At 48.3% G+C, this 27,279-nt stretch overlaps 1 protein-coding gene across 1 annotated transcript in view; it reads right to left on the reverse strand.

Moving 5' to 3' along the window:
• Window positions 1-27,279, reverse strand: part of CAMKK1 (calcium/calmodulin dependent protein kinase kinase 1) — a 58,206-nt gene that overhangs the window by 6,491 nt on the left and 24,436 nt on the right. The window contains exons 9-15 of the mRNA XM_027664456.1: window positions 26,098-26,186; window positions 14,506-14,705; window positions 13,772-13,825; window positions 12,754-12,827; window positions 8,781-8,868; window positions 6,818-6,946; window positions 6,338-6,441 (exon numbers count right to left, since the gene is read on the reverse strand). Of these exons, the coding sequence (XP_027520257.1) occupies window positions 6,338-6,441; window positions 6,818-6,946; window positions 8,781-8,868; window positions 12,754-12,827; window positions 13,772-13,825; window positions 14,506-14,705; window positions 26,098-26,186 (738 nt within the window). The remainder of the gene's footprint in view (window positions 1-6,337; window positions 6,442-6,817; window positions 6,947-8,780; window positions 8,869-12,753; window positions 12,828-13,771; window positions 13,826-14,505; window positions 14,706-26,097; window positions 26,187-27,279) is intronic.

Genomic DNA, 27,279 nt, shown 5'->3' on the forward strand with positions numbered 1-27,279 from the left:
ACACCAATGCTCCACAGGAACCTTGCTCATGCTGTGAGGCCTGAGGCTGGATGTGAATCTCCCTTAAATTACTCTTTGTAAGAAATAAGACTGTATTTCTGCTACATTTTCTAAGCCACAGGCGAGCAAAGCCTGACCTGTGCAATTATCCAGGAGAGGACATGGCTGTTCACCACGGGAGCTGCAGGGAGAACACAGACACTGAGGGTGTTCTGTGTCCAGCAGGGAATGAGCCTCACAGCCCTTCCCTCCAAAACACAGGACAGGGATGCAGTGGGACAACCTACTGAATCACAGCATACACACACCCCCTGGCAAGTGCTTAATTCCTCCACTGAGCCCCCACTAAATACCAACACTCTGCCCCCATCCAGGCTGCTGAAGTCCCTTCCTGCCCACGGAGAAGGCAGCAGCAGGCAGTGGCACCAGTTGTCCCCGCCGGTGCCACGTCAGTCCCCATCCTCCTCCCCTGCCTTCTCCTAACTATTTTTGGAGAATCTCTGCGAGTCCTTCCTCACCCAGAGCAGGCGACATCCTGGCTCCAGCTCATCCATTTGTCTTGGAGTGATAAACCAGGAGCCAGGCAGAGCCTCCAGAGCGCCAGAGCTGCTCCCAAAGGTATTCAGAGCCGTGCAGCTCTTTCCCAGCCTCTCAGCCCAGCCCAGATCTTTCCAGGCCCAGCTGGAGGCTGTGTCCTGGATCCTGGGACTTCACACCAAGATGTCTGTAAGCAGCTTGTCATGGTTTGCATTAATGCTGTTCTGTTATTGAACAGAATTAACTGGCCCAACCACTTCCTAGAAGGGTCTGTGCAAGTGGTTGGACAGATGTCCACAATTCAATGAAGCCCTGGCTGAGGTGGGGTTGGGTGGTCACCTGGAGCAACCAATTTCAGTCTTCTCAGTGCTGCACCAGAGGCAGAAACACAGGGGAGCATTTGGAGCAGAGATGGCTCCACCTCTACTTCTTTTGCATCATCACTAAATAATAAACCCGAGCTCAAATTCCAAAGCTCAGCCTTTCCCAAATTCTGTAGCTATCCCCTTCACAAACGTGGGGCTGAGCTCCAGTTCCTGCTAACACTCCCCTGGCTTTTTTCACCCCTCCCTCCCTAAAAGCAGTTGAAATGCCAAAGAATCACAAATAGTAATAATAATAAAGAGCATTCATAAACATTAGTGTCACACACAGAGAATGAGTGCAGCAAAACTCCTCCTACAGGAAGGAAGGATGGAGCCAAATGTTCTCACTACCACGCAAATCACACAGGCTGAGGAGGGGACACACAGGCTGAGGGGGTTTCTACAGCACCCAGGGGAAACACAGACACGGAATTACCTTAAAGATGGATGCAAATGTACGGATGTGTTTAAGAGGAATCTGTCCCTGAGAGCAAAACAATGAGACAAAGGAAGAAAGTGATCATGAAGATGATGGCAGCAGGCAAAGGAGCTTGTATTTCTGTGCCTTAACCAGCCTAGTGAGCAGAGTGGAATGGAGGAAGGAGCACCAGCCACATTCACTTGCAGCCTGAAGGACAGATGAGGACAGGCACTGGTACAAGCCCACTCCAGCCCCTACCAGTGCTGAAAGCTCCAGACAGCTTCCAGCACACTGCTGATGTCCCTGGGCCATGTACTTTGGCTCCTCTGGAGGTTTTGTATCCTATCATGGCCTGGTATCACCACTACATGCAGTGGGGCAGAGCCAGAGAAGCAGTGGGGCTCTTGTTGGAGGGACCCACCGACGGTGGGTCATTCCAGAAGAAAATCCTGTGCCACAGCCTTGGTCCCATGAGGATACCTACCTGCATGTGGGGCACGGCTCTTCCCACAAGACATGCAGTTCTCTCTGCAGTGAAAACTGATAAGGTTTCTGGTTGGGATTCACTCTGTCTGACAGCATCGACGTGGTCCCTACCCAAAATCTCCCCGGGACCGGAGAGACAGGCACCGAGCACCAACAGAGACCAAGGGAGCATCTTTAGTGGAAACATCTGGCAAATTTAAACCCACCCTGCAGTTCTTCCCTTGTCAAAGCTGATGCTGTAATCTTGGCTGACCGAGGAGAACCTCTGCAGCCTATTTTTGAGCAGCCCTATGGCACCGAGCCCTGGAACTTTCTCAGCACAAAGTCCCTGCAAGGCAGGTGCCTCCAGGCTGCTTTGGGAGAAGCTGTTTCTGCTTGGAGACCTGGGTCAGATGCTTTTTTTACCTCCTTTTCCCCCTTGGCTTCCTCATGCCTAACTTACATGGATAATATGGCCTTAAGGGCAGTGATGGCTATTTTGCTCTCTTTCTGGGAAGGCTGGAAACAGAGTAGGCTTTTTAAATATCAACTGATCCCCCATATAGGAGCTGACAACCACATTTCATCAATAGCAACAGCAGCCATAATGGGAAAATAAATTGGGTCTGTCAAAACACAGCAATTAATTTGATAGGTAGTAGCTGCAATTAATGAGAGCAATAAAATGTGGTGAAGCCAGTGCTGACTCAATTAGGAGAAACCTGGAGCAGGCAGAAGAAATGCAGCAAACACAAACCCAGAACTCAGCTGTGAACAGCTGGGCTTAAAAAAAAAATACTGTGAAACTGGAAAATTAGAAAGAATTCTGCAGCCACTGTTAATGATGGGCTTGAACCTGGCCACAGTCTGCAGGACATGCAGGGCTCCATGAATCTCTGGGAGATCCTGCATGCAAGGCAGGACCCAGGGACACCTGGACACCACCCTGGTGACAGGGTAAGGTGACAGCTGGCAGCACTCACACGACTCTGGGTGTGCAAAACAAGAACTGCTAAATGGGGGCATCTTCATTTCAGTTCCTCTCCACCTGCTGAGTGTGCCTGCACTTAACAGCTGCCTCTTAAACTATTCAGTGCTGATAAACAGAGCAATAAATAACAGCCAGGAGAGGGTTTGCTTCCTCCAGGTCTAAGGAGTGCTAAAGAAGCCTTCTCTCCTCCCAGTATTAACTTAAGAACTATTTCAAATCACGGGTGTCTTAATGGTGTCCTCTAAAGGAACCAAGGCTACCAACATGAAAGCCCCCCTGCTATGGCATGAAGCATCCCAGCAACAGAGCCCTGCACACTGTGTAGGTAATGCAGGGAGAAATGAACAAAGATTCAGCCACATGATTCAGCTTCCTCCTCTCCAAATCCCCAAGAGTGAGCTTGAAGGACAGCTCCATTTTAAGAATCATCAATTAGGCATCAAATGCCAGAAAGCAGGCTCAGCTGCCAGAGGATTTCCTGCAAAATACATCCTCAGAATGGGCACAGATATAAGATGCTTGAGGCAGCAGTGAGTGGGGCCCTGGCAATTTCCCATGCAGGCCAATTAAATAAATTGAATGCGAAACTGGAGTTTTCTAATTGCTTTTTTTTTCTCTTCCGTAGCAACACAACCAGTTGTTTCCTACCTATAACTAGAAGGAGATGCAATTACAAAAGCTGATTTAGCTCTCTCTAAAGACACTGCCACTGGGGAGGAGGAGCTCTGTGGAGGAGAGCTTGGGAATGTGTGGCTCATTTTTGTCTCAGCCCCTCGTGGGCAACCACATGTCTAGAAAGCAGCGATGGCTGCAGGCACTGCTCTTCTGCCAGCTCCCACTTCTGGGGTCCCCTGTCCAGCTGCAAGGGTGCTGGACATGCAGAAACCCTGCAGAGCCTTTACTACAACAATATTCTCTGTTCCTGCAAGGTCCTAAAAAATTATAGAAATGTCGACTCACTTGAAATTTATTTTAACTACCACAGTGATATTCATAACATTGGCACTGATATTATACTTTATATGTGTACTAAGGGGTGTTTTTCTAGGGAACAACCCACTATGAATTAAGGACTGGATGAGCTTAGTGTCTACTCTGTTTGTCCCTGTGGAAATAACACTGTAATCAAGAGATAACTCACTGAACAATGAACATTCCCATTTAGACTCGGTTCACTTACAATTAATGTCATTAGATTCAACACATCTATTTAAATTTGAAGCAATTTTCATTAGATTCAGCCAGTAAAGCATTTTCCAAAGTTTGAAATAATAATAATAATCCACATTCCTTAAAAGGAGCATCCCTGCTGTAGTGTTTAATATACAACACTTTGTTGAAGAGACTTGGCCAGTGTTTTCCTTTTAAACAGAAGGGGTTTGAGACAGGTTCTCAAAGCTCCAGTTGTGCATGAATTAATTTAGGATAAAGTCAATTGTTACTGCCAAAAACTGGCACTGATGGCATGAGACTGAGAAATTAAGAGCAGGGATTAGTGCAGTGGAGAACTGGCACATTCAAAGGCCATTCACAATAATTTTGGACATTACACTGGCTGGGCAGAGGCCAGCCCAGCATGGCCACAGCTCCACCCCTGGCCTGAAAAGTTTTTATAAACTAAGGGCACTGGACACAGCAGCACAAAAGTGGAAATTATACACTTTAAAAAAAAAAACCTTTTAGTCTGTACAAGGAGCCTGAATAAAACACAGGGCTGGAATGAGCAGAGACAGCAAAAGATGCTGGGTTTGTATAAGCTGAGGAGAATTAGACCAGCAACTTTACAAAGGAGGCAAATAAAAGTGGAGGCTTTTACAGCTGATGTTGAAGGCCTAAAATGATTTTTAAAAGGATTAGACACTGATTATGTGGCTGATCAGAAGCTTCACAGCTATGTTAGACCAAATGAACTTTACTTATTCTGGGAAGGTAACAAAGCACCAGCTCCAGGCAGGAACCAGCCACAGGGTTAAGGAGTTTTCCCACTAGATGGGTTGTTGGTGGCACAGGTTTTCAACTATCTCAAGTGAAGGTGGGAGGGAACAGGTCCCTCTTGGAAACAGGTTCAGTGTGATCACCTTGAAATATCAGTTCAGACAGGGTTTGAAAAGAAGAAATCCTGCCTTGCTCTGAGTGAGCTGTCAGGGACACTGGGAAGAATAAAATACATTTTTCTTCGAATTTAGTAAATGTTTCCCCATCTCAGAGTAATGCAATCCAGGGACCAGGAATGATCGTGAAGATATGGGTAGGGATGTGTGTCCAATTAGCAATAACTAATTTGGAAGGCAATGAGCCAAGGGAAACAAATGAGGACAAATCCCTTGTGCTAAGCTGGCAAAGGAGCTGTGACTGCCACGCTCCAGAAATGTCCCACAGCAGCACTTGTGTACAGGGTGTTAAAATGTTAAAGTGCTGTCAGGCCCTGGACTCCAAGGCAGAGTCTTTAGTGAAGTCTCCAATACACAGTTGGGACCTAAAGTATTATCATCCTTAATTGAGCTGAGCCCTCAAATCCCCACACACCTGAGAGGCAGAGACTCCTCCAATTGCATTGTCAGTGGTGCAGTGAGAATCAGCACTCCCGCAGGGGAGTCTGCCAGGCATGGTGCTGGGATTTTGGGTGGAAAAGCATCATTTTGGGATGACACAGCTTTGTTGTGAACCAAGCCTTACAGATCCTGTGGGGTGAGAACTTTATTTATATAAAAATAATTGTCCCAGATCAAGCTAATGGTCCAGCTGGTACTTACTGGACTGATGGTCCAGAATCCTGTCTCTGAAAGGAATCAGTGATAAAAATGAGGGAGGAATAGTAAGAACCAAGTAAAGGGCAGAGGAATTCTCTCCCCACCCCTGTACATACAGAACATCACGCTTAAAAGCTGCTGATGAACCTATTAGTCATTAATATGTCTATTCCCTTTTTAATCCCAATATAGCCATTTATACCCTGCCTTCAAAACATCCTGCTGCAACATGTTCCACCATTTCACAACTGTCAGTGTGAAAAAATACTGAATGTGCTCTCAAATGAAAAAGCAATTTCAAAGTGTTCTTTGTCTGCCCACGTGTCTCTGCCCAGGCTTGGGCCCCAGACCACAGTCAAACCCCATCGTCTCATTTTGAGTTTAAAAAGCACACAAACTGCTCATCTGGTACCATTTCTGTTGTCCATAAAAAGGAGAGAAGAATGAAACCCTCTAATATATATCTAGACTAGACTCTAATTAAACTTATTTTGCTTCACCAGTCTCTAATGGATCTTTGATCACAGCGTATTATAAACTAACAGGTAAAAAACCAGACTCAAGTTTAGCACCTTACATGTGTTTAGGCCAAACCCATCTTATAGAGAGAACTGCATCTATAAAAAGAGCTTTTAGGCTGTATTAATGCATTGTATTTCGATCTGAGAGGACTTGAGGTAGATTTTATCTTCAGTATTTGATTTAGAGGGGAGTTCTGTCCTTAAATGCTACAGAAAAGATTTGCAAACTGCCTCCTCCACCCTCCCCACACACCTTTGCTCTGCCAGGCAAGGCTCTGGATACCTACATCAGCAAATTCCCTGGGGCAGACATGGATCTCTCCTCCCGCCTCGTCTGGACCTCGAAGGGATTCCCAAAGGAGCGTTTCCTTAGCATGGCCTTCACCAGGATCTTGGAGGAAGAAAAACAGACCAGTGAGAACAGCAGGACCGACTCCTTGAAGGCAGTTCAGAGGAGTAGCAGCAGCTTCTTCAATAATTCAACAGACATTTAACAGCGTTACAGCAAAGAGCACAAAGAGAAGGAACCCACAAAACAGCTACTTGACACTCAGGCTGCTGCAGTGCTCTGACACAACAAGTTCACACTGGGTGGAAAGGCCAAGCTTCCCAGGCCAGCAGCACATGTGTCCCCTCTCCAAACCTCCTCCACCAGCTGAAGGCTTCAGCAAAGCCCCCCCCTCCAAACCTCCTCCACCAGCTGAAGGCTTCAGCAAAGCCCCACGCTCTCGCCCAGCGCAGAGGACGTGGCTGTGGTTTGTACCTACCACAGCTGGCAAACTGGGGATGGTCTTCACCGAGTTCTTCACCTCCTCCTCGGTCACCTCCACCACAGAGCAGTGCTCCTCCTCCAGCGGCAGCGGCTCCTCTCCGCCCCTGGTCAGCCAGGGGTGCACCTGGGGAGGGACAGACACAGCTCTGGCTCTGCCTCCTGCACCAGAGCTCTGTCGTGGTGGGGTGGGAGGGAAATGGGGCACAGGGTTGAGCTGTACTGCTCCATTTTCCACTCCCAGCAGTGCTTTTCAACCAGCTGCCCTGGAAATTTCGGCCACCACAACGTAAGAAAGACATTGAGCCATTAGAGAGTGTCCAAAGGAGGGCAATGAAGGTGAGGCAGGGCCTTGAGGGGAAGCTGTGTGAGGAGCAGCTGAGGGTATTTGGTGTGTTCAGCTGGAGAAGAGAAGATTGAGGGGAAACCTCACTGCAGTCACAGCCTCCTCAGGAGGGGCAGAGGAGGGGCAGGCCCTGAGCTCTGCTCTGTGGGGACCAGGGACAGCACCCAGGGAATGGCCTGGAGTTGTGTCAGGGGAGGTTTAGGTTAGATATTAGGAAAAGGTTCTTCCCCCAGAGGGTGGTTGGGCACTGACCAGGCTCTCCAGGGCAGTGGGCACAGCACCAAGGCTGCCAGAGCTCCAGGAGTGTTTGGACAACGCTCCCAGGGACAGGGTGGGATTGTTGGGGTGCCTGTGCAGGGCTAAGAGCTGGAGTCGATGATCCTTGTGGGTCCCTTCCAACTCAGCCTATTCTGTGACTCTGTGATTTTGGTGCCTGGACAGATGGCATCCTCTAATGCCCAGTGCTGTCACACCCACTGCCACCGACCGGCACCTCGGAGGAACACGGTGCCCTCTGAATCAGGCCTGAAACGCTTTGAAAACCTGAGTTATCCAGAGCGTTTTCATCTTTTTCTCTCACATGCAGCAGAGGAAAGCCCCCCTGTTCCTGCTGTCTCTTATGAAATGGTTTTCTCGGCTGTGAACATGAGAAAAGCTCTGTCCAAGGGCATGGGCTGAGCCCAGAGCCCAGCCTGGCACTGGGGACACCTGCTCTGTCAGCATCCAAGGCAAGTCCCCAGGCACACCAAGCACCTTCAGTGCATGGCCAGGGACAAGAGCCAGCACCCAGCTCTGCTCCTCTACCCAAGAGATCTTACAGGTTGCACATGAAATGCCTTGTAAGAACTGTCAAGTGAAATCCCATAAATACAGCTCCAAAGGACTTCCCACATCACTGGCTGTGACCTACTGGGCATGGAGGGAGGAGATATCACTTTGTTTTTTTTCTTGAAGCTTAATCCTTCTATTGTCAGCTTTGGTGGCAAACGTGCTGGTGTTGGCCCAAGACAAAGCAAACAAGAGTTGTGTGCCCTGCAGATGATGCTGATGGATCCCTTTGGAAATCTTGAGATCCTCCAGCAGGTCTGAGGCCTCAGCAAGGGGTGACAGGAGGACAGCAAGCCCATGCAAAACCAGAATAAAACCAAACCCCGTGAAGCATTGTGCTCTGCCAGGCCTATCCATTCTTTCTATTAATAAGCATCTCCCAAGTAATGGTGAGAGAAACAAATGTTCTGCCTTGAGGCCACTGACCACACCAGGACCAGAGGAGGAACACACATCCAGCCCCTCTAACAGGTCCAACACTGCCAGTACAGGCTCTGCAGTCCCCCTTGACAGTGTTGATTCTCCCAGGGATTCACTGAGATCAGCCAGATTTTGAGTAATTTTCATTTAAATAAGCAAACAAGAAAGCTTTTGTCAATATTCCCCAAGCAAGAAGCATCGACAGAGCTGTGGGATGCTGCAAAATGAGCACTCTCCCTTTCTGACACGGCGTGCCAGGGAGAGCTCCCAAAACAAACACTGGGAACAGCTCTGCCTCATTAGAAGGTACCACAGGAACAACAAAATCAGCTGAGACTGAAAACTCTAATATCAAAGTCCAATTTACCTTAATTTCAGGGACTGTTATCCTTGTTTCTGGATTTTTATCGAGCATGCGCAGCATCAGTTCCTTGAGCTCATCACTTATCTGTGCTCTGAGTGAAGAAAACAGCAGCAGTCAGTTAACAAGGGAATTGTAAGGGCTCAAGATGTGCCCAGTTCTTACTGCAGTTACTTGGTAGGGAACCTGCTCCACTCAGGAGATATTTTCTCTGCAAACCTGGCTTGAGAAAGGAAGGTCTTGTTGGCTTGGTTCCTCCTCGGGCACCACAGTTACAGAGCTTGGTTATCCTGTTCTGCCCACTAACACAAAGGCACTCTCTCAAAATGCACATGGAAACATCAGTTGAATGGATCTAAGAACATTTTTAAAGACAGCACATCACAGGGAAATTTCAGAGGGCAGATTCTGGGACAACAAAACATTCCCGAGAGCAGAACTGAAGTTGAACTGTACAAATCAAGAAGGGCAGAGCTTGATTTGCTGAACCTGCATCATGAGCAGCTGTGTGCTGGATGATATTTAAATTCCAAGCTAAGCCTGCAGGTTGTGTTAATTAAATTGCTTCCATGAACACTGATGGCAGCCAGACAGTAACTCTGTATTTCCTACCTGTACAGCTCAGCCTTGGAGTAACAAAAGGAGGGAATGAACAGATGTAAGAGAAAAACACATAATTTTTAACACTATTTCCAAGATCTAAATGCCACAGTGCCTGAACTCAGAAGCCACTCTATTCACATGGAGCCCTTGGTCCTGCAGTTTGTCCCTCAGGCCCAAAGGCTGCAATGACTCCTGTGGTTAATGATACAGGCAACATCTTCCAAACACACTAGATCTGCGTGATCAAAGTACTGCTGCATTAAAATGCCAGCATGTGACAGAATCACATTAGGCAGCTGAAAGTCTGTGTCACAAATGACTCTTGAAGAACTGCACAAAGATGGAATTTGGCAGCACAAAACGTCACTGCCCAGCAGGGCTGGATTTGAGACTGAAAACACTGGTGAGGACCAGGTACTGTGCCCACCTCCTCTGCATTGCCCCAAGCAGAGAAGGGAATAAACTATCACAAACCAAAATGAAAACCACATCACAGTAAAGGATATTTTAATCTGATGAAAACGGAGCTGCTGTTTGATAATTTATGAATACTTTACATGGGCTTTGGTTATAGGATCTTTCCAAAAAACCAAAGAAATGCTGGTCATTCAGTGGGAAGGGGCAGAAAGCGGGTTCAGTTTAAAGTCTAACCACATTCAGAGTTGCCCCAAGGGTGTGCAGTACACAGGCAATACAGCCCAGACAAGAGGAATGACAGGATGAGTCCTCACAGACTCGGGTGACAATTTAGGTGGGAGTGGGAAGAATGGTGCTGCTCTTGAGATGAGCTCCAGGCACAGAGGAACAGCAATGGGCAGTGACAGTGCATTTAGCAGGTCAGAATAAACAGGCTCCTCCCAGAGACCACACCGATGCAGGGGAGATGGTGCTTTTAAAATACTTAACATCAGTTCTGTGCCAAACTGTCAACAGCTTTCTTTAAGATACAAGAAATAGAACACATAATCACCTAACATTTCTGGGCACCAGACTGATTTCTGTGCAACACAGGATTAATGTCATAAGGAAAAGCCCTGTAAACAGGATCACAAAGTGTCAGGTGGGTTATGGCCACGCAACAGATCAGATCACATCACCCTGTGCCTGATCTCCCCTCTCTCCAGTGTGCCAGGGTAGGGTGCACGCTGAACCTGATGGCATTTTTCACCTGAAAAGCCTGTGCTATCTGGGATTTCTCACAGTCACGGTCCTGTAACAGCTCTCAGGAAAATGCCAAGCACCACAGAGCTCAGTGCCCATCTGGGAGGGCTGCCAGCACCACGGATCACTTTACAGGGTGCCTGCAGGTCAGACAACACTGTCTTGGACTTCACCAGGAGGGACTGTGCAGAGCTTCTGACTCTCTTAATACATGTCTAAACAGAAACTGCTCCAGTTTGTTTTTCAGTCATGCCAGGATCATCAGGGTGTGAGCCAACCCCATTTACCTCGTGTCACGCCAAGGGCTCAGTGACATGAATGAGAACTGCAGTGCAATAAATATTTATCCCAGCGTCTCTAAGGGAAGGGACGGGACGGTGACGCCGGTACCTTCAGCTCCATCTGTCCTACAGCCTGTCAGGAAACAGGCAATGAGTTTCCATGGGCTGTCTGCAAACAGGAATGTGTCTTTTGTAGCCATGGTGAAATACATTGAAACCAAAATACTCCTAACTATAGCGAGGTGCTAATTCTGTGGGAGGTCAGGGTGGATCCACTCCAGTGAATTCCAGCTTCATGTGCATCTCTGTCGCTTTTATCTAACAAATAGATGTGGTTTGGACAGCTGTCAACACCCAGTAACCCTCTGCTCCAACAACCTAACCAGGGGTACAGGTTTTTTTAGACTGGGAGAGCAGGTCACTGAGGAATCCACATAAATCATGCAGCCCAATTATCGCTGAAGGAAATGCCTGAATGAAGGAAAGGATCTCAGCACAACCCAGTCAGCCCATTAAATGTTAATAACTTACTGCAGAGGCAGGTGGGAACAGTCACTTGTGAGCTGACTTGTAACCCAAATACAGGGTGGCTGAGAGAGGGTGGGTGTTTTGCCAGGACCCAAGCAAGGGGAGAAGGCTGCCAGGGAAACATAAACATTTTGCTGCAGTGCTGTCAAGACAAAGTCCTGCCCCATCTGCAGAGCAACTGGTGGGAACATGGCAATGGGGCACGACCAGCCTTTGTGCTCCTGATGCCTGAATCCTGGTCACCTGGTCCTACCAGAGCTGCTCCACACCCAGGACTGGGGTCTGTGTGTGCTAACAAGTGGCCTGACCTTGTGGCCCAGGTCCTTGGAGATGTTCCATCACCCGGGGCAGAGATGGCCCTGGCTGAGCTTTCTGCAGTGGCTGTGCTTCCCTCAATGCAGAGGTAATTAATGCAGCCCATGGAGCCCAGGGCATGAGTCAGATGACTAAAACAGGGCAGGCTGAGGACCCATCACCTTCTGCAGACTCAGAGCCTGGGACTGCCAAGGAAGAGGCTCAGCCCTTCACTGTAGTTTGAAAATTCAGTGAGCATCTCACAAAACTCATGTAATGGATGGTGGATACCATCCAACATCCACCATGGTATCAGAGGTTGCCTGACAACATCCCTGCCTTCCTCTCTAATACCACATGTGCCTTTCATTAGAGTTTTAATTTCTTTGTGCTTGAAATCAAGTAATTTTATCTGTATGTTTTTATTAGAATGAGCAGTTGGGTCAAGAAGGCAAAAAATTCTTTGGCTGACTACTGTGCTGATTTGGGAGGGAAAACAAAGAGTCCAGCTTCGGCTACTTCATCTGACAGCAACCAGGAGAAACAAATTAACCACCTGCACAAAGGACAAACCCATGTTTTCCTGTGGTGTGCTGGAGGAGGCAGAGGAGTGGGATTCACTGAGCTGTGGTTGTGTATCTTGGGACAAACATCATTCCATCAGACACTTCTCCCAGCTCCAAGGTAAGTTCAAAGGGGAGGGATGCATTTACTTAGACCAAGACTGAGGTCTATAACCACACTGCTTTTGAAAATGAATACACTGAATCATTCCAGAGGCTGCCACATGGGGAGAAACACAAACCCCCAACCAAACCATGCACTTGGGTCAGAACTTCCTAGACCCATAAAGAAATCCCTTCACTTCCAAAGATTTCAAGAGCCATTTCCTTTAGTCTCTATCTGCACAACAAGGACACAGGATCAGCAGAGGCAGTTGTAACACCTCAACATCACCAGCACAAAACCCACGTGAAGGACCCAGGAGAACACAGAGCACCTCACCCACCCATGGCTGTCCCTCCGTGGTGACCCACTGGCATTTGTGCTGCACAGAGAATAATGCTGAAAACTGAACTTTATTTTACAGTAGCAGAGTAAAGTTTACTCACTCTTCTGGGAACTCCACAGGCTTGGTCTTGATCCTGTTATGAAGACCCAGAATGTATTCATCTATAAAAGGGCACTGTAAAACAAACAAGAGATTTTCCAGTTGTCAGAGGTCCTGGCACAACTCAGGCATTTGTCATTCATGTAACATGAGTGCACTCCCTGTAATCCCCTGATTTTACACAGAGATGGAAATAAATAAAATCTTCCCCCCCCCCCCCAATAGATTTGTTTCTTCTTTAAAAAAAAATAAATGCAAAAAGAAGGGGGATTTAGGGAATATATAACTGGACTGGGATATCCCCCTTCATCCAGCCTGCCTGGTGACCATGAACTGGCTCTGCCATCTTCCCTGACCACTTCTTACCCCTGAGCTGGCTGCCTGATGCCTGTGTGGTGGGACCTGCAGTGGTCTGGGCTTGGGCAGGAGTCCAGATAATATTCCTGCACACAGAGACTGCACATACCTGCTGAGAGAGTGTGAGTGGGAAAAGGGGGTTCTGGCCACAGGTAAGGAAAAAGCCATGACAGGACATGCAGTTTGCAGAAGGCAGTTCTGAAGACCTGGCCTTGCCAAACTAGACTCCCTCTGGCCCAACTCAGCTTTGGCAGGCAGAGCTTTCTGTAATCTGATTTGCTAAAGTGCTGCAGCGGCTTGGGATCAATCCTGTGCCTCCCTCCATGCTCTGCCTAAATTTCTAAATAGAGAATTTCTAAATAAATGGCTCATTTCTAAATACAGGCAATGTGGACAATGCCCCCCACAAACTGTTGTTGGTGCTGTTGCTGCTGCTCTGGGTTTGTAGCACAAACAATGTCTCTGCAAACAAGGACCAACACAGGAAATGATCCTTTCCACAGATCACAATGTCAGCCCCTTCTCATCCCCAGGGGGATCTGGGAGCTTGCAGAAGGTAGGTCTTTGTTTCTAATACTTGCCTTTATTTGGAAAGGAATGAGTCAAAAGCCAGGCAGACAGACACTGCCATGCAGGGCTCCAGCAGCTGAGAGCCAGCTTACCTTCCCGTAAACAAAGCAGTACAGGGTGATTCCCATGGCCCAGACATCAAGTGCCTGAAAAAAAGCAGGTACAGGCAGTCAAGGAGATGCATCACAGATGATCTGAATGAGCTGCATTTTCCCACTAATTCACTGAACACTATTAGTATGGATTTAGCAGTTTCTGTGTCACTGTGGAGGGTCTCTTTGAAGCTGGGCTCATCAGCAGCACACCTGGGGAATGAGGACTGTGCTGGGCCAGGCACTGCTTCCTTGTCCTTGCTGTAGAGGACTGTGACCAGAAAGCAGCCCCTTCTTACAGGAAATTACACCATTCAGGGCTGAATCTCAGAAGTCTTCCAGGAAAAAAATCCCCATTAGAGCCTACCCCATGTCTGCATTACCACCCTTGGCAGTGCCTTCCAGGGAATCAAGATATGACCTTGGTGCCCAGCAGCCCCCTGTGCCTCTTGATTATTTTGGAAGGGAACCAAGAGCTTCCTCCCTTCCCTTTGGGCAGGGAAATGGCTGCTGCCTGGGCAGGAATCCACAGCAAAGTGTCTGCCCACAGCACAGAACGACCCATGTGAGTTTTGTCAGGACTGGACAGAATTAGAGCTTCAGTTTTACTAAAGAACAACCCTCATTTGCACCAGAATCGCTGGGTGGGCAACAGCACAGGATGCAGGTGTGGTGCTGCCCTTTGTGCCACGCCTGGGGGTCCCTGGAGGCACCAGCTGTGGGTAAAAACCTACCTTTCCACTGAAACTCTTGCCAGTCTGTGAGATGGCCTCGGGTGCCATGAAGGCTGGTGTCCCTGCCGTGCTGGAGAGCTGGGCATCATTCCCTTCAAACTGATTGCTGACTCCAAAATCAGCGATTTTGATGTGCCCATCATCTCCTAAGAGCAAGTTGGAAGGTTTGATGTCCCGGTGGATGATCTTCTGGTAGTGCACTGAAAAAAACCCAAAACAGGAGCATGGTCTGCCATGGCATCAACACACCTGGGGAAAACCATTCCAGGAGGATGAACACAAAGGTGCAAGCTCAGGCACCCCACCCCAAGCTGCTGCTGGAGATAAAATATAATGTAGAAGAAATGCCATTTCCTTACAGTCATTTCTTTTGGGTGCCTCACTGGGACACAACTCTCAGAAATCCATCTGTCACCAGGAATTTAGCAGAGGACAGACATGAACTCAGAGAAAGCTCAACCAGTGGGACCAAGTAGAGCTGCTGGAGAGGGAAACCACTCAAATCCTGTGGATTTGCTTGGCCTTATCATACTAGGGGATGTGCTGAGCAACTTGCTGTATTAAAGGTTTATGGGTTCCAAATAAAGAGGTTAATTTTAAATTTATTTGTTTTGAAACTGCAGTGCTGCAAAGCTGATCAAAAGGGGCACAGCCATAGGTAGAATGAAACAGGCAACAAGCAGCTGAGTGCCAAGTCCAGCCAACAGCTCAGAAATCAGTGGCTATTTCCAACCCAGAAGATGGAATAATGGAGCTCCAACCTTGCACTATCACCAGCTGCTTGGTGCCAGCACCCTGAGAAGGTGCTCTCTACCTAACCAAGTTTTGTAATGGAGCCCAAGAATTACAAACCCTTGCAAAGAGCTTGGAGGTTGAGATGCACTGCAAACAACAACAAAAAACCCCCCTCGTGTGATATTGCAGTTGCAAGACAGACATTTCCAGGCCACTGAGTGAGGCAGGGAGTTCTAGGAAAGTGGCTGATTTCTCAGGAACTTGGAGAACAACTTTAAAAATAAACCCCCCAACTTTCAGAACATAAAATGGCCCCAAAAGCAGAACTGGAGAAAACACAAGAGACTTTACTGAATGGGAGAGGAAATTCTCTAGTTCTGCCCTTCTCAGGGGACTGGGACCTCTCAGCTTCCCTCCTCCTCTGGCCCCAAGCACTGTTTTCACATTTCCTTCTTGCAAATATAGCACTTTTGTTTTTATACCTCCTCATGAGCTCTTTTCATATCTCCTAGGAAATACACAACTGGGTGGAGGAAAATGCTGGTCCAACCCTTTCCTGCTTTTACAAACCTGGTCCATGCACTGCCACAAAGGCAGCCTGCCCTACAGAGCACCCCAGTTTGCATGTTAGGAACAAGAAAGAACAAACTTCACTTAACTATCTGCTCTTTTCAAGCCAACTTTCCACCAGCCCATGCTTGGTGCAGATATTTTTTTCTGCAAGGACCACTCTCAGTTTAAAGCAGTGTTGGGGGATGCTGTCCTTGGCACATTAAAGAGACCCAGCAGACAAAAACTTGCTGGAGAGCACCAGTACTTCCATCCTCTTCCAGATGTGCAGCAAATGTGGCCAGGCTGTGATGTGAGCCAGTTAATGCTGTAACAGCCTGGCTAGACAGTCAGGATAAACACTGAAACCCTGCAACAACAGTAATTAGGAGGAGACATCTGCTCAGCAGCAAAGCTGACATTTCATTATGGTAATATAGGGAGAGTAAAAAAAAAAAGTGAGGGGGGAGTGAAGTTTTCCTTCAGGAGATGAGCTGCCTTTCAGGCAGGTGTCTGTAACCTTACCACAGGACTAAGATTCCCAAAGCCTCTAAAAAAAAAAAGAGGCCACAAATATATGTGGGTCATACAAGTACATCCCAGAGCTGGATCTGTGAAAATTGAGGGAATTACACTAGGCAAGCAGGTACTCCAGGCTTTCCACAGAGGAAAGTAAAAAAAAAAACCAAGCAAAACAAAACCACAAACCATTTTCCCTACCATATAACTATTTATTTTGTGAAGTACATTCCCTGTCCCTGCACAGCCTGATGAAGCAGAGGAACACTAGGGGCAGTTTGCCAACTGCCCTGTGTGTGCTCAGTGCCCATCTCCAGCAGGTGCTGCCTGTGGGGCACAGGAGCAATATCAGTGTTGAACAAAGAAGTGAGACACACCTTTTGCAAAAATCAAAGCCATCGAACAATAGTTCATTTGGCCAACGAATATTTGGGTTTCCCAGACCAGAACGTGCATGTGCTTGATGTGAGCGCTGGAGACAGCGACGGTCTGACCTCAACTGCTCAGAGGAGAAAATCGGCACAGGTGCCTTTGGGACTGAGGAGCCCAGGCTGTGCTCTCAGCAGTGAGCCTGACATGTCTCAAGGCTCTGCAGTGCCATGTCCCAGGTACTTCTGCACACCTTATTATTTAAACTGGGACGGGAAGGGGACAGATGCAGAGGGGAAGTGATTGGGCAGGTCGGAGTGGTGGTTCTGGGAGCAGTGTCCAACACACACTGTGCTGCTTTGGGTGACAGTAATGGAAGTCTTGGGCCAGCTGGCTCAAAAGGCTTCTGCTACCTACAAATCCCCTTCCCTATCCAGCTGCCTTGTGCAGAGGCAATAGCCAGAGAAGGACAGGGACTGTGCACTGAGCACCAGCTGGTGTAAATGAACATCACAGCTATAAAAACTGTAAGAGCAAGTGCTCATATCTGCCAAGATGTGATTCGGTGCCAACCTGATGAGGGCAATCTGAAATCCTTTTTCTTCTCTGAAGAAACAGAATTCTTAAAGTCCCAGCCTGCCAGCTGCCGTGGGCATCCTCCCCTGCCCAGCTTTCCAAAATGGGCTTCAGCCTTCAAACTGCTCAGGTTTATCCTGTGCTGTGTCTTGCCACTGGTACTGTTCAGTACAATACAGAGCAAGAGATACCCTGAAAATCATGCCCAAGTCCACTTGCAGGCAGTAGACAAAACCTGGCTTGTTTGGGAGCTGCAGGAAGGAAGCAGGACCGCTCACCTTCAGGACACCAGCACAACTAAGCTTGGAGAACTTTGCAACCTGCCAACTTCTGCTGCAAGTCCAGATCTTGTGCAGATAGACATTGCAGGGAGAAGAGCAGGGATCAATTAATTCAACAGGGTTGGCCAAAGGTTGCCTGGCCAAGCAGCAGGACGTGCCCACAATGACACACACCAGTGCCACACGCTGCAAAAGGAGACCAGGGCAGAGCTGCCTTGTGGGAAAGGTACTTGCTAAACCAGCATGATCTGCATTTCCAGCACAAGACACAGAGGAAAAGATGGTGTTATTCCTGCAGAACTCCAGAGGGAGAGCTAAGCATCTTGGAAATAAAAGCCTACCACTAATGACACACTCCAGACTGCTAATGACTGTACAGAATGGCACCAGGAGCACAGAGCCCACAGAGCCACCCCAAGGGGAGCAGGTGACAGCCACAGTCAGTCTAACACAATCACCAGCATAAACCAACCCTCTAATTTCACCAGCCTGAAGCATCTGGGAGCAAGTTTCATCCTCTGTAGATGTAAGAGCAGTAGGTAGGAAAGGCAGCCTGGTTAGAACTGCTTCACTGGAAGCCAGGCCCAGAGGTCCCAGAAACACTTATCCTGTCTTTGGGATTAAGGACACATTGTGACACAGCCACTCCCAAACAGGAGCAGGGCTGCATCAGATCCAGCAGAGAAGGAAAAGCACTTTCTGAATAAAATCCCTAAACACGCTTTAAAGAAACATAGCCAAAGTAATGATCTGTGTCACTGCACCTAAACTTGCTCCATGAGGATTTGGGGATTATTTTTCTTTTAGACCAACACACGACACCCCCCCCTTAGTTCCCTTCATGGAGAACTAGGACCCCTAAGCTGAATCCATGCCTTTGAGGGAACTTCCAGCTACTCTGTGTCCTGCTCAAAGAGACTGGAGAAAGGAAGGAGTTGGTTTTTTTGCTTGTGACAGTACAGAAAGAGCCACAAAGCAGGCAGACCTCGGCCCTGCCCACACTGCCCTCAGACCCACACTGTCCACCACAGGGATGTGGCTGATGGAAGCACAAAGCCTTGGCAAGGACCACCCCTTCAGTCTCCCCTCCCAAGCCACACACAAAGGGGACACCAACAGCTGAAAAGCACTCATTCCCATGCAAATGCACCTGTCTGCATCCCTCTCAAGGTTAAAATCCATGCTGAGCTGGCCAAAGCAGAGCACTTCACCAAAGCTGCTTTAGAAAACTGATGAAATGGCTCCACATGTTGATTTTACCTGGAAAGGGTTTTGCTCTCAGAGCAGAGCTCAGCAGCCCACTGGAATGTCCTCCCTGGGCTCCAGGATGCTCTGCACTTTCTGTGCTGGCAGACCCAATGCAAAGCATGGATCAATACTTCTTCATAATGAAAATGAAATCACACAAGATATCACAGAGCCCTTAGGACAAAGTCTGATTACGCAGCACTCCATTAAATTCAGTTTTATTAGACCCATTCTTCAGTGGGAAGGTAACAGTATCTAGGGCTTTCTGCATCTGCATAACAATCTCATGGATTCCTGGAGCATCATCCAGGCCAGGATCCCAAAATACATTAGAAATACTTGTTTGCTAAACCCTACAGCCAGCTCATGAACCCCACAGGCAGGGCAGGTGAGGGTCTGCATACTGAATTGTACCACAACCTGTGTTAGACTGCCTTGACAAGGGATATCTGAAGTTTGACTTAGTCAAACCCTAGAGCCTCAGGGTGCTCAGAAACAAGGGGATGATGCCTAAAAGTCTAGTCTGTCTCCTGATTTTAGGCACGGAGCAGCATCACCTAAGAACAGCCTGCTGCAGGCAGATGGTATGTGGTGGAGAGATATGACCTAAAAGAGGATTCAGAGCCCTCAGGGTGTGAGCAACACCTGGGAAAGGACCATCTTGCCCTGTCCCTCTGAATTTCAGACAGAGCTGTAGCAGGTACACTGCACCTACTGCCGAGAGCAGCTGGCATGAACCTGCACTTGGGAGATCAAATCCGAGCCCACATGAAACAACTCCCCAAAATAGAAGGTCTCCCTGAAAATCTGGATTTTTAGGGCCTCTATTTGTTTGTTCACTACAATGTATTTCAACTGAGTTGGTAATAGTAGCTGTGGTAGAGTAGGTGGGGTTGGAGAAAGGGGCAGATTTTGGGGAGGATCTCTGCTGCTGGGCCAGCTGGGTCCTGCTATCTGGGTCTCCACAGTTCTGCTGCTCTCCCTCTCTACTCCATCACTGCTCCTTAGCAAAGCCCTGCTGAGCACATCATTCCTCTCTGTTCAGTCCCTCAGCTGCCTTTGGTGGGACATGACAGCTTTTATTTTTTTGCAATGTGCCACCCATTTCACAAATGCTCCTCATTTCTAGACTACACAGGCTTTTGCTTTCATTCAGAGGTAAATGCCTGGGAACTCTCTAGTTACAACTTCACTTCTTAACAGGCAGTCAAGACCCAGAGGGGCCAGAGACAGAAGTACCAGAAAGAGATATTGTGCCTCAGTCCTTTTAAAAAAGGTGCTTTTCACTGCATTTCCCCTCTGGAAACCTTGGAGCTCCAGCAGGTTAATACCAACCTGCTAAAAGCTCATTTAAAAACTATGAATATAAAACTTTGCAATGCACTGACACACCCTGCTATTTACTGAGGCTGATGCCGAATTTTACTTGATTAAAACCAGAATCCCATTCCCATTCAAGGGCAAAAGCAATCCATATGGTGCTACTGCAGAGTCTGCTTAGTATTACTGTCACATCGCCCCTGAAGCAAAGATGTGATTTAACGCCCTCCCAAGGAAACTGCTGCACCACCATCCACAGCTCAACACAGAGGGCTGCTCTTTGAAGGAAGTCTCTGTACTCATCTGCAGTGCTCCCTGAGCAAGAGCTGGGGACAGGGATGTGGTGGGTGTGCAAGGGGAACACCCTCCCTCCCACACTCGTTGTGTGCAGTGGCCGGGGTGAGGATCCCAGCTCGGATGTTCCCAGCTCGGATGTTCCCAGCTCTGCTCACTATTTTGCTGCACCCATCAAGCCTCTGCCACGTGGATTTGTTGCTTAAGCCTGGGTTTTACAAAGGGGGTATCCCACACCCAGCACTACCCAGCCCTCTGGAAGAGCTCAGTTTCTCTTTGTGCTCCATCTCCAGCACCCGGCTGAGAGTCGTGCTCCTGGCAGAAGGGGTAGGTGTGGGATACTGCCAGTAGGAAGAACAGGGAAGGGGGAAAGAGGCAACCTTGCCTAAGGCTGTCCCTCTGCTCTTGTCCTCCAGCTCATATGAGCACATTTATCACCAGTCACAGGGGTCATGCAGAGCTTCCTGCCAGGGTTCCACACATGCCAATGCCCAAGGCACCACAAGGAGAGTGGGGAGCAGGGTACGTGCAGCAAGTACTGCCCAAACAACCTGCACAGTCCACGCCAACCCTGAGCACAGGCATGTAACTGCATCAAACAACAACAAAAATCAAAGTGCCTGATCTTTCTGAAGAGGCTCTAGCACATCTCTCTGATCTGCTCCATCACTCTTGTACAGAGTTCTTATCGATCAGGATCAGAAACACTTGCAGCTCATGAAATGGTTTTTTGTTTAGTCTTTATCATCTAAAGAGAGCTTGTCTGCATGTGATAAAACACAAACCAGCCTCTCTTCTCCTTTATAACATCCAGGACCCTGCAGCTGTAGCTCCCACCTCAGCACACCCTGTTTGAGGAGCTCTGAACTCACACAGGCAAGAGGGAGGAGCAGAGAAGAGGCAGTTCCCTATTTCCCACATGGGAATGAAGGCAGCACCTTGCTAGAAATCACAGTAGAGCAGGCAGCAGCTCCACCACAGACTCATGTCCCAGCTCTGCTGACCCACACCAGCCTGAGGAACTGACTTCTGCCAAGGGTCAAACCAGATCAAACCCATCTACACCACTGATGCTTCAGCACACCCACCCTGGGCTTACATTGCTGTAGATATTCCTCAGGAGAGACAAGCCTGTGTTGACTCAGCTGTTGATTTATTTGCTCAAATTTCCTTTTAAGATAAAGGAAATTACACTCACATATTGATGACCAAGTAGATTTAGTCTTTTCTCAGAAAAGCCAGCTTTGATCTGCACCTCAGATCGTTATGGCTCCAGGTTCAGCCTGCAGGACTCTGGGGCACTGCAGGCATCTAGAGAGGTGCCCTGCAGAGAACTGCTGCCCAGTGGCTTTAGCTGCATGTCACGACCCTCCCTTCAACCCAATAGCTCAGATGAGATGAGCATTCCTCTGCAGAGGGGACCAGAACCACCACCCTTAGATCCCCTGGACACAGTCACAGGAGGGAAACCGCGGGCTTTCTACAGAGAGCGCAGGAAATAATGTTTTTATTTCTTCAGCCACACTGACAGCAACTGTTTTAGCTTCTCGTGACCTGAATACTGAGCTTGCAGCTCCACAGCAGCAGGGGCAGTGGCTGTGCTCCATCCTGACTGTGCCAGTCAGCAGGGTTTTCCCCTGGGTCACACTTGCGTGCCTGTTCTGCGCTAAGTGGCTGCTCCTGGCCAGTGTCACAGCCAGGCCACCTGCCCAGACAGCCCTTCTGCTTGCTTACTCTTGTTCCTTGCTCAGGCTCTTACGAAATGAAGATACTCATGTCCCAGTCCTAAAATCAAACTGGGATACCTGCCTGGTATATCCCTCCATGTCTTTTGATGGGAGTATGCCCTATTTGCTATCCAGCACATTTATTTCTGCTGAGCATCACTGGGAAAGGAATGTTGGCCTTACTAGAAGGGAGACTGAAGCTTAAATAACCCCAGACAAGCACTACTAGAAGGTTACTGCAAGTGGAAAGGGAGGTAATTGCACATATCTCTAATTCAGAGAGACGCTCAGGAACACGCTTTAGTTAATGACACAAATAATCCAGCAAAACATTCCCATCAGAAGCACTTGAGCACACTCTGGAATTACCTCTTCAGTGGTACTTACACATGCAGAGGCCTCCCCAGTTCCTCTGGGGGGTGTGCAGTGTCAGCAGCACTGGGGATGTCCTGGGAATGGGAGCAAAAGCACTTTCTTTTGCAGGGACTCAATAAAAGTTTTCATGTTCTTGAACAATTCCTGACACAGCCCACACCACAGAGCCCAGGTCTAAGGCAGGTGTACTAAAACAGAATGTGTGAATCAGTAATATGACCATGCTTAAGCTCAAAGTATGTTCCCAGCAGTTCAGGGGCCAGAGGAAGGGATACTTTACCACGGACAGATCTCCCTGACTCTCACACCTTCAACCTGCCTCTGCTTCCTCACTGCTCAGTGAACAAGGCTTGGACTGTGAGTAGCAAGGTGCACTCCTGGTAATAAAGGTACTAAACCCAGAAATCCAGTCAAAAGCAGTGGACAAAGTGAGGCAGCACCGTGCCATTGGATGAGGGAGCTCCTGGCAGGACACTGTCCCTGCCTCCCACCACGCCCAAGTCTTCCCATTCAGCATGGGATGCTTCTGCTCTCATCACCTGGACCACTGCCCCTCTCCAGACTTCTCCCCACAGCTAGCCCTCTTGCAGGAGTCCTCCACACCAGGCAAACATCATGTATTACCAGTGAGTCCAGTCCCCAGGGACAAACAGCAGCCACGGACCAAGTGCCGCCGCCGGTAATTTCAAAGGTCAGCCCATATCTCCCCCCAGCCTGGCTCCTGCAGCCCCTTCCTGCTCACCATCAGCACTGGCCTGGACTAACACCTTGCAGGCTCCAACAGCAATCCAGTTTGCAACTCCTAATCTAATAAAACCCAACCAGCAATGATGCATGTGCTTGCTGTGATGACTGCGAGCTTCAAGCAGCTGCATGGTTATTGAGCCTCCCAAATTACATAACAATTATGGATGCTTACATTAAAATTACCTTGCAATCTCTGGATTGCCTGGCAACACTTTTCCTTCAGCATGCACAAACGGTGCACTTTTCCTCTTAATTATGTAATAATTGCCATGCATTTACCCAGCAGTTCAGAGAGAACACCATTTTTAACTTTCATTCGCTAATAAAATAAGTGGTTACTCAATTGCCCAAAATAAAGCATCCTATTGTTCCTGTTGCTGGGCATCCTATAATTTATTGCTTAGTTTCACTCCCTCTGCCTAGGAGTATCAAAACTTTATTTTTTTTTCCCCATCTTCTAAACTCAAAGTTTCCTCTGAGCAGGAACTGTTCCAGCAGCATCCAGCACAGCAGAGCTTGGATCTCCCAGCTGAGGCACACAGGCTCTGCTACAATATGAATGCTAATGAGAATATAAAAAGCTGCCTCTTCGCCCTTCAAACTCTACTCAAAGACAGTCTCGAGCTTCCCATTCATATCTAACACTTCACCAACTTTCTGGAGTGATCTGACTGATTTCAGCAGCATCTGGAAGGTTCTGGACTGTCAGACTTGTAAACATCGATTTTATTCCCACCAGCTGGTTTCAGACAAAAAATAAGGTGGTGTTGCATCGCAATGTGGAGATGGACAAAACGACCTTCCTTGCCTCAGCAAGGCCCATCATGCTCAGAGACTTGTTCTCTCTGAGTGGTTGAAGCCAGATGCATAATTTCTCCTGGTTTCAACTAGCTGCCTGATTATTTTGTTTGCTACCCCTTAGTTCTTGTGTTTTTAGAGACAGAGAAGATTCGTTTCCTGTTTATCACTTCTCTCACATTTAGGATTTTATATCAGCCTCTGTAATAACACCCCTTCCCAGGATAATTTTCAATTCTGAAGAGCTTTGGTCTTATCTCTGTCCATAACATGTTCCAGGACCATCCTGATCACCCTTCCTGGGCCTTTTTCAGTTCTAGAGAACTGTTTCTAAGACAGGCTGAGCCAAGCTGCACAAAATATTCAGGATACACTCCCTGTACCTAAGAGCTCTTAGAGATCCAAATAACTGTATAATGACAACTTCTCTTTTCTTCTCTATTTCATTCCCAGTAATTCCCTAAATCTTGTTATCTTTGTTGAATGTCACTAAGTAATGGGCTGGCATTTTCAAGAGAACTATCCAGAATAAAGCCTGAGTGAGAACAGACAATTTAGAGCCCATCACGTTGTATGTATTTTTAGTGTTGTTTCTCCCCCTCATGCATTACCCTGCAGTCAGTAACATGAATTTTTATCTTTCATTTTATCATGCTTGCTATAATGGCATTTTCCTGCCAGTCTTTGCAGTCAGTCCTAACAACAGCTACCCTGAATAACTTGGTGTCATCACCAATCTCCTACTGTCCTCTATCCTTTTTCTGGTCATTTAGGAATACATTGAACAACTCAGCCCACATTATAGATTTCTACTTAACTGCATATATGACTTTTCTCCACTGTGAAAGCTGTATTACAACTTTCCTGATTGTCTAGTTTTTAATCCACAAAAGCCCATCCAAGCAAAGAGACACAGGAGCTTCTTTATGAGCTACTGTTAAAGGATCTAATCAAAAGCTGTTTGGCAATTGAAGCACAGTGTAATAACAGGATCAGCTTATCTACATATTTGCTGTCTCCTCTCAAAAACAGACAGATCTGCAAGGTGTGAATTGCCTCTGAAAAAGCTGTACTGCCTCTTCCTCCTCATACTGACCATGGGCAACCAGTGTGCAGAGAAAACAGTTAATGGTGCAGTGAGATCACTGAGCTCTACAGAAGGTTGTCTGCAAGGAGAACATCAGGATCAAACAGGCACAGACCCAAACTCAGCTCACCAGTAGTTTGAGGTACAGAAGTAGTAACTGTCAGCCATCACTGCTCACAAGATGCCAGCACAGACCACTCCACCTTGTGCCTTCAGCTCAGGGACACCTCTTCTCCCACCCCTGCCAGGTTCAGGCCACAACTACAATGGGGCCAGAAAAATCCCTGCTGTCCTCTACAGGCCTATTGTGGCCTCCTGGTACTCTGCAGAACAGGCACTCAGCAGTGAATCTGGCCTCAGCCACAGAGGGAGAAGGTGTCACTAAAAAAGGTGAAAATAATCAAATAGGCTGCAAAGAGGATCCCTGCTGCTGGAATCTCTGGGCAGAGCCTGGGAACACACTTGAGCCCCCACGTCCCTGGGAAGGCAGGGCAGTGCTGGGCTCTCATCACCCCACAGCCCTGAGTGATGAGGAGTCACTCAGACAGATTCTGCAAAGGGAGTGGACAAGGACACCCTCCCAGTGCCACTTGTCAGCTCTCCCCATGGCCACTGCTTGCCCTGCTAACCCAGAAAGAAGAAATTTATTCCAGCTGAAGTTGACTGACTCAGTCTCACATCACTGCAAACACCCATTTTCTGGCTCTGCTATTGCCTTCAGAAAGAGACACACAGAAGAAAAAAGGAAGCCACTATTTTCCCAATGTCCTTTCTAAGGGATCTGTGACACTGCCTGGGTAAACCTGAGCTGAGTGGGGCCACCTCCAGCTGCAAACCCCATCACGTGCAGACAGAGAGGACCTCACTGGCTCATCTGAGAGCCCACCAGAGTTGAGATGTTCCTCCCCAGCTGCACAGGGGGCCAAGGCACGTGCTCAGCAAAGCACTGTCAGTGCTGGGTACTCACAGTACTCGATGCCCAGGACGATGTCTCGGAAGTAGAGCCGAGCCTGCTCCTCGCTGAAGGGCTGCTCACTGGGGACCTCCATGACAGGCCTGTTGGGAAGAGGAGGGAGAGCAGCTCAGTACTTTGCAGAATGGCAGCGTCACCCCTTGCAGGAGGAGTATGTTCTCCATCATTATGTCCCAGCATTGAGGGCCTGGCTCCCAAGAGGTTCTGGGTGCTGTGACACAGGATGGAGCTGTGCCCATCCCTTCTGGAAGTGGTGACACCCTGATTAGTGAGCTTGGCTAGCAGTCATGGGTGGCTTTGCATAGTCCCTGAGCCAGCATGAGTCACAGAGCCCTCATCATCATCCGGATTAACTGCTGATGTTTGCACAAAATAAGGCAAACACTATTCACTGAGAATCCTAAAGGGAAAAGAACAAAATTGGACCTAGCCTTTGGTTTCCTGCTAAAGCTGCTCCTGGCTGTGAGCTCCAGCATCACCAGGAGGTCCCAGGCAGCAGTGGGGACAGTGCCAGTGCCCATGGTGTGCACTGGATGTCATATGCTGGGGCTCAGTCCTGAAGCAACAGCAGCACGCAGCTGGTCTACACCAAGCAGGATCTGGACAGGAACCACTGGTTCAAAGGTTAAGTGGGAATATTTTCAGTGCATTGTGCTAAACTGCTTTGAAAACCTATTTAGCTGTTCAGGGTTCAGCCACCACCAGAACTCAGCCATTTGGCCCTGAACAGCCAAGGTTACCTGGTCAGCTTCTCCTCTCCTTTCCTTTGTGTGCCGCCACTGCTGAGGGATGCACAGGCTCCTCTAAAAGCCCCTCTTCTGCCTGTGCCTGCTGAAAGCTGAGGGCAAAGAGGCTGTAAGAGCTAGTCAGAATCTTGTGTTCCCCAGAGGATGAATGGCAGGAGCTAAGGACTTCACTGCACTGGGGGTTAATCCTGCCTGTGCTCAGCAGATTGGCCTTGCATTTGGACATACGCCCACTCACTCGAGCTGGATTTAAGTGAGTGCTCCTGAGACACTGTCCTGGCAAGCCAAACCCTGGCAGGGAACAGCCTATTACCAAAAACCAGGCTCTTCAGCTCTTCCCCTCAGCACCCCGCAGCAAATCCCTCCTGCAGCACTTTTCTCCCTTGCTGCCCATTTGATTGATGACCTTCATCTCCCATTTGCGTTCTCC

Source organism: Corapipo altera, unplaced genomic scaffold (assembly GCF_003945725.1).
Source record: "Corapipo altera isolate COAL_440 unplaced genomic scaffold, ASM394572v1 181b, whole genome shotgun sequence".
Taxonomy (NCBI): Eukaryota; Metazoa; Chordata; class Aves; order Passeriformes; family Pipridae; genus Corapipo; species Corapipo altera.